Source organism: Gymnoscopelus braueri (assembly GCF_963280865.1).
Source record: "Gymnoscopelus braueri genome assembly, chromosome: 1".
Lineage (NCBI taxonomy): Eukaryota > Metazoa > Chordata > Actinopteri > Myctophiformes > Myctophidae > Gymnoscopelus > Gymnoscopelus braueri.
Genome location: NC_137603.1, coordinates 1,112,738 through 1,120,889, shown reverse-complemented (window position 1 = coordinate 1,120,889; position 8,152 = coordinate 1,112,738). Strand labels below are relative to the sequence as shown.

The 8,152-nt window shown below is 41.1% G+C and overlaps 1 protein-coding gene across 2 annotated transcripts in view; it reads left to right on the top strand.

The window, feature by feature from the left end:
* The window catches only part of LOC308083014 (uncharacterized protein), a 78,555-nt gene that overhangs the window by 46,644 nt on the left and 23,759 nt on the right, over nucleotides 1–8,152 (top strand). For both annotated transcript variants that reach the window (XM_080425109.1, XM_080425108.1), the window contains 3 exons: nucleotides 2,827–2,997; nucleotides 3,773–3,946; nucleotides 4,028–4,183. In XM_080425109.1, the coding sequence (XP_080281235.1) occupies nucleotides 2,827–2,997; nucleotides 3,773–3,946; nucleotides 4,028–4,183 (501 nt within the window). The remainder of the gene's footprint in view (nucleotides 1–2,826; nucleotides 2,998–3,772; nucleotides 3,947–4,027; nucleotides 4,184–8,152) is intronic.

Here is an 8,152-nt window from a genome sequence, read left to right as displayed (position 1 = left end):
GGTTGAAAATAGAGTGAGATTGTCTGCAAATTCAGGATCTTTGAGGTGGGAGAACTCTGTCTGTCTGTCTGTCTGTCTGTCTGTCTGTCTGTCTGTCTGTCTGTCTGTCTGCCTGCTGTTGTGTTGGTTGTGATCCAGTCTATGGTCACTGTGTGCACAGAAGACCACTCAGAGAGGGTATTATCTATGATGCCACTGAATTCAATATGTTCATATAGAATGTTTTCATGATTCTGATGATCATTGGTGCTATTCCATAGGATTTGTGTCTCGGTGGACAAGTAAGCAAACTAGAAATTGTTTAACACTCGCCTGACTAACCCATCAATCTGACCGATTTGGAGAATTTAAAGTGGATTATCTTCTCTCATGAAGCTCTGAGGAAGTTCCCCTTTCATGACTTTTCCTAAATATTTGATTCAAATCATGTGTGCTGCTTTAAGTAGCATATGAAGGGACAAACTATGGGTTTTTCATGATTCTGAATCCATTGCAAGAAAAAAAAAATTGCACCACAACCACTCCAGAAAATCGTCCAAGCCCACCTTTTCAGCTCATTGCAGAGGCTATGAAGGTTTTTTTTTTTTGGGGGGGGGGGGGGGTTCTTTCAAAAATCCAATATGTCAAATCAATATATCTATATTTATATTTATGTTAGGAAACATTTCACCATTATTTAGCTACCTTGTTGTAGACCAGGTCTCCCGTCTAGATAGATTATTAATCCATGGCCATGAGTTGTGGAGAGGGTTTAACTGTTCTACCATGTGGTGGTTGAGAGGAGGAATGGGGTAGATATAATCCTAAAGGAAGAGTATACCAACAGGTTGAGTTGAAGAGATGGTCAGACAGAGTGATAAACATGAGCATTATGAGCAAGGCGAAGAGAAGCATGGCGAGGGCTAGGTAAAGAGGATGAGAAGTTGGACACCAAGAATGGAGCAAAGGATCTGCACCGATTGGCTAGACAGAGTTAAAGGGATGGGAAGGATGTGCAACAGGTTAAGGTGATAAAGGATAGAGATGGAAATGTTCTAGCAAGCAGGGACAGTGTGTTGAGAAAATGGAAGGAGTACTTTGAGAGAACGGATGGAGGAAGGTGTCAGAAGCTATTTGTGACAGAAGGGCACCAGTGAGAGGAAAGATGTATTAAACGGTAATGAGACCAGCCATGCTGTACGGCTTGGAAACGGTGGCACTGAGGAAAAGACAGGCGGCGCAGCTGGAGGTGGCAGAATTGAGGATGCTATGATTCTCATTAAAAGTGAAGAGGAAGGACATCAGAAATGACTAAAATAGAGGATCAGCCCAGGTTAGAAGGTTTGGGGATAAAGCAAGAGAGGTGAGGTTAAGATGGTTTCGACATGTGAAAAGGAGCGATGAAGGGTACATTGAGAGAAGGATGCTGAAGATGTAGCTACCAGGTAAGAGGCGAAGAGGAAGGCCAAAGAGGAGGTTTAAGGATGCGGTGAGAGAGGACATGCAGGAGTCACAGAGGAAGACACAGAAAACAGAACCAGATGGGGAAAAATGTAATACATGAGGGTTTTTTTCTTTAATCCCTGAGTTTGCCTGTGAGCACAGTTGTATGGCATGTTGTTTAAATGTTTTAATTTTGATGGTTATAAATGGTAACTCCTGTTTGAAAATGTAAAAAAAAAAAGAACATTGACCTCACAAAATAATTGGCAAAGATATGTTGAAAAGCAAAATCAGTCTAATTTTGGTGGCCATCTTAAAATAAATGGCCATCATATTTGATTTACGAGTGGCCCAGTTTCTTAAATCGAAGAGTGACCTCCAAAAATTATTTGTTGCAAATTTCAGACCTACCTGCGGATTATTCCAGTGTCAGTTACCTTATGTGGACTATGTGGTCGACACACGCGGACACTTTGGACCGTAATCCCATGTACAACATTTCAGTTTTTTCTCTTTACCTTAACTAACATCCATAGCGTTATATCTTACCTCAGGTACTTACGTCACCTTATATCTTACCTCAGGTTAACTTACCTTATAGGTCTAAATATGTAGATAATGTGTTTGTTTTTAAATTGTTTTTATTGATCTTTCTTCCCCCTTGCCCCCCCCTATTTATTCTTCCCTTTCTCTTATGGAAATAAAGACGATGTAAAACTTGCACAAAAACAAATTTCACCCACTGTTTTACACCTGTAAACCTGTGTTGAGACAATAAAGTTGATTCTGAACTATTTTCAGATTTCAACATTCGGCACATCATTTAAAAGCTGACTGTGTCCAACCTGTGTTCTCTTTTCATTGGAAATATGATTGGCAGAATAAGCAAACCTGATTTCAGAGAAGACAATAAGTTTAACAGTTCAAAAGGGCTTTATTAACAGACATAGTCCAGTACACAGGCAACAGATCAGGCTCAGTTGTAAAGGTTCATAAATGGGTAAACTGGCTCTGGTTCAGAGGCACAGGTTATTAATCCAAAAAAGACAAGTAGAAGTCCAAAATGCAAGAGGTAACTATAGATAAAACCAGAGTCAGAGTCAGAGTGTTAACACAAAGACTAAGCAATGCACTGAACAAAAAGAGGAAATTAAACAGGCCAGGATAAACAGGTGAAACAATCCTTTTCAACACAGATGGAAACTAAATAGGCATGAAAGACTAACAGATCTAATAGGATCTATTATGCATTATCCAGTGACCAGGTGCATAGCTGGTGACAGTACAGTATGTATGAGAATATGATTTATTTATGATCCAGTTTCATGAACACAGTTATCAGAGCACAGACGACAAAGATACTTACATAAGACAATATGTTCATATGTGTTTCTCTCCATTCAGGCTGAATAACTGTGGCCTCTCAGAGAGTTGCTGTGAAAATCTGGCCTCAGTTCTCTGTTCCAACTCAAGTCTTCTTGAACTCGACTTGAGTCATAATGACTTGACCGATTCAGGGGTATCGCTGCTCCTTCCTGGACTTGAGAGTCAACAATGCAGACTGAAGATCCTCAGGTTAGATCAGTTCATGCTGATGTTATAACACATTTCCATTATGTTATAACTATAGAAATGTGATGATTTTCAGTTCTGTTTCTGTGTTAAACTTCTGTTTCATTTCTGGATACATAACTTAGCTGCCCCCACCCCCCATAATTACTCAATCATTCTAATATAATAGCATTTGAAAACACGAGAGAAAAACGCCTTTGAATGGTGATTCACTCTTTCGGTGTGTATAAAGATAACAAATAATGTAGAATTCCTCTCTTTCTCTCCAGTGCTCGCTCTCTGTCTTTAATAGTCTCTGAGAATCCCGCCCTTCCTTGCTCTGTCACCCTTAACCATAATAGAAGAAAAACACAGTAATGCACACATTTTAACACGATTTGGTGGTCGATATGTTTTTTCTTTGGGCTTGACATAACAAACAAAAGCAAGGGAATAATATTGTAATGTTAACCTGATCACAATGGAACACAGATTTTACCGCGTACAGCTGGCATAGTGTACAAACATGTAACAGTAAGTGAATTGATGCTAGTGGATAGGGCTAACACTGCTATAGGTTGAATTGTAGGTTTTCAATTTGTGTATTTGTGAGTGAGTATTCAGATTTGTGATTATTAATCCATGGCCATGAGTTTTGGAGGGGGTTTAACTTTTCTATCTATCTATCTATCTATCTATCTATCTATCTATCTATCTATCTATCTATCTATCTATCTATCTATCTATCTACCTATCTATCTATCTATCTATCTATCTATCTATCTATCTATTTATTCAGGTTGAGACAAACTAACCTCACGGAGAAATGCTGTAAGGAATTATCATCACTTTTCAGTTCCAACTCATGTAGTCTGACAGAGTTGGATCTCAGTTCCAATGAGATACAGAATGCAGGAGTGAATCAGCTCTCTGTTGGACTGAAGAGTCCACACTGCACATTGGAGATTCTGAGGTGAATAATGTGTTTTCTCTCTGTGTGGATTTCTACGTGAATATCAGAAGCAATTTGTTAAAACATTTTGTTTCTCTGCAGGTTGTCACACTGTCTGGTCTCAGAGGAAGGCTTTTCTTGTCTGGCCTCAGCTCTGCGTTCCAACCTCTCCCATCTGAAAGAGCTCGACCTGAGCTTCAATCGACCAGGAGACTCGGGAGGAGAGCAGCTGCTCTCTGTTGGACTGGCTACTCTCAAGTGAGTAGATTTGTGAAGTCATTCCATGCTGAAATGGTTTGTGAGAGATATTTTTGCAATAATAAACACCTGCATGCACACATATAAATGCTATAATAACAGGCTAAGGAAAATAGTGAAACCAACTATATTAGTTAAGGGTTATGGCCTTTATTTAGGTTCATATTCAAGTTTTTGATAAGAGGAGAGTAATATTAGGCTACAACTTATTACCGCTGGCTTACAGGCTGTCCCTATTGGCCATCTAAGAGCACCTAGCAAGTTTCGGAAGTTCAGCATGTTGGGAACTGGAGTTATGGCTGTTTAATGCCCAGCCAATAGGAACACAGAGGGGGCGGGGCTCAAGCAATTACACCATGTCCCTATTGGCCGTCGAAGTGCTCCTAGCAAGTTTCCGAAGTTTACCATGCTGGGAAAGTGGTTTTATCACTGTTTAAAGGCCAGCCAATAGGAACACAAAGGGGGTGGGGCTTAAGCAATTACAGCATGTCCATATTGGCTGTCTAAGTGCACCTAGCAAGTTTCGGAAGTTTACCATGCTGGGAACTGGAGTTATGGCTGTTTAATGCCCAGCCAATAGGAACACAGAGGGGGCAGGGCTTAAGCAATTACATCCTGTCCCTATTGACCATCTAAATGCTCCTAGCAAGTTTCGGAAGTTTACCATACTGGGAAAGTGGTTTTATGGCTGTTTAAAGGCCAGCCAATAGGAACACAGAGGGGGCGTGGCAATTGTTCTGGCTGTCCCCCTGGGTGCCACACTTGGTCCCTGGTGTGGTTATTGTGATGGCTGATCCCTGACAAGTTTGGTGCCGATCGGAGCCACAGTGTGCCTCCCAGGTCCACATTTTAAGCGTGTGTGTGTGTGTGTGTGTGTGTGTGTGTGTGTGTGTGTGTGTGTGTGTGTGTGTGTGTGTGTGTGTGTGTGTGTGTGTGTGTGAGAGTGTGTGCGTGTGCGTGTGTGCGTGCACACATGCGCACTTCGCACGCACATGTGCTGAGCCAGCGTGTTTGTGTGTGCATGTCTTTAAGTGGCTCCTGCTTGTGTTGAATTAGTGTAACTGGTTGCAATCAACTGCATCTGTCAAATGTAGGAGAGGTTAGCACCACTCAAAAATCCATTGACCAGATCTGTAGGGGGTGCAGTGGAGTAACTAAAAAAAATCTATCCGCTGGAATACTTTCTTTTCTGGACAAAAAGTGTATTTTAGATGGACCTAGGGGGGCTCAGAGTGTTCCCACCCACTAAGGAAAATAGTCTTTCATAGTAAGAAAATAGTCTTAAAACGGTCTTTGTTTTGATGAGTAGCGAAAGTGAGTAGCGAAAGTGTAATTTTTTTACTCCAGGGCTACCAGGGGTATGCGGGCAACGGCTGAAAAGTCACATAGCTACTGTACTATCAGAGCAAGATCCATCCGTTCTGACCGCAGCCTTCGTTTGCTAACGAGAACAGGCTCTCCATCCACCGTCCCAAGCGCTGTCTGCGCTGATAGCCACAAGTTCACGTTGTAGCGACGTTGTTTTCATGTAAAATGCTGGGTATCGCTTCCTCTCTCGTTTGTGACCCATTGCAGTTCTTTGAAAAAAATCTCCGCTTTATGTCTGTGCGTTCCTGCCTTGTGCCTGTTTTTGCTACGGTGTCACACAGGGACCACAGCTGACCTACAAGCCCACTCCGCGTTGCATCAGTGACGCGCTGTGGGCTTGCAGATCAGCTGAGGTGGAGCTACAGCTCAACTGCACTGCATGTTGAGGGGATGGCTGTGCTGTGCGACAGAGAGAGGCAGAGAAGCTCCTCTACATTACAGACAGACAATGTAACATAAAGACTTACGCAGTTGTCATAATTATTAAAGTTTCCTAAACGTAACTTTCAAGTGAAGTTTATGGGGCTAAAGGGAGGGAGGAGTCTTTTCTGCCTCTGTGCTGAACCAACGTGGTGTGTCTCAGCGTGACCAGACACACACACACACACACACACACACACAGACACAGACACAGACAGACACACACACACACACACACACACACACACACACACACACACACACACACACACACACACAGGCGCGCGGCCGAGACACAATTGGGTGGTATGGCAGTGATGACGTTCTTAAAGGTTTCATGACGTTCAGTTTTACCACACATTAAAAGTCTTTGTCATGGTCCTTCAAACGTGTATAAAAAGTTTTAACAAAAAATTCCACTCCATTGATCCATGGCAGGTGTTTTTCTCTCACATTTCTAAAGCCTTTTCAACTGCAATGAAAAAATAAATCTTTGCCTGCGGGTGTTGCTGTTGAGGGATTTTGCCTGTCAATCATCGCCTCTGCTCCGCCCCCCCCAAAGGAAAGGATAGGGGAGGGGAGGGGCGAGGAGGAGAGTGGGCGGGATTAATGGGCTGTGACTTCACTGCCCAAGGGCCAAGCTCAGATTACTTTTCAGCCTAATTATTCAGAAAACCCCAGACCACAGAAAATCCACTGAATGTTTAAAGTTCAGATTTTTGGGGTGTAATTGAGGTCATAAAACCCCCCAAAAAACATAAAAAATAAAAAAAAGGGAAAATGAATGTCATAGAACCTTTCTGTGTGCAGTGCATGCACTCAAACTTTATTGTTTGTAGGTCAGATTTGTTTTAAATCAAATTAAAAGATATATATTTAAAAAAAAACTACATTGGAATGGATATTTAAGCATTCAAATGAAATAAGATAAATTCACATTCAAATTACTTACGAATCGCTAAATTCGTTCTGACAGCACTAAAGTACACCTTATAGAATAAAAGATGTCTTGCCAGTGGACACAACAGAGTTCAATACATGTTGATTTGTATTTGAACTAGATGTTCAGGCCACTACGGGGCCTTCAAGTCCTAGAAATGGTTTAGTGACAACTTGATTTGAACAGAAATGTTGAATTTGTGATAAAAAATAATAATTTAAACATAAAATAACATTGTGTTTGTGATATCTCACTTCACTTTGCAATTTTCTATTTTGGTTATCAGTTCAACCATGTAGACAATACACTACATGTGCATAAAAACAACAACAACGATAATACATTGTATTACATGGAACGGGACCATTTGTTTCAAAACTAGATCATTTTAACTTGATTCCGTTTTTGGCTTAACTGGATGAGTATTAAAGACAGGTTTTTATGCTATCAGCTCAAGTAATGTAAACAACTTTGGGAAGTCATGTGATATAGTAATTGAGAACCTACAGTTCAGAGTTGATATGGATGCCTTCTTCTCATATTTACAAAACAAATTTAGCACTGACCTTTAGGTGAATGATAGAAAAGTATATGAAGATTCTGAAGCTGGTGGTTCATTTTTGTGGCGATGACCTGTACTGTATGTGTTGGGTGGGGTTACAAATGCAGGGGCAAGAATGTGATATCAACTTTGAGGGAACAATGGCAATAATAATAATTTTATTATGAGCAATTCCTGAGGGGACACCAAAAGTAGTGCTGTAACACATAGGGCCCTATTTTGCGCCCATGTCGCGCTACCTACTATTTCGGGGTTTAGCATGGCGTGTAGCAACTCATAATTGCTACATGGCCAAGTTTCTATCTTCCGACACCAGACTTAAACACTGTTACATTATGCATAGGTGTGGTTTGGCCGTTACATTAAAAGTCTCTTTAGGAGACCAGAAGTATGTCTTGAAGAACAAGTTTGTTCACAGTACGGTAGTACAGTCAAAAAGCTTTGTTAAAAGGATAACACAAATAGCCCTTGTTTCCATAGTGGTCCAATGTGTGCTACACAGAGCCAGAGCCACCACGGTGTCTATGTGTGAGTGTGTACTATGTGTGAGTGTGTACATGTGTCATATAATACATGTGTGTCTATGTGTGAGTGTGTACACGTGTCCTATAATCAGTGTTGGGGGTAACAGCGTTACAAGTAAGGCTGTTACTGTAACAGAATACTTTTTTGGGTAACA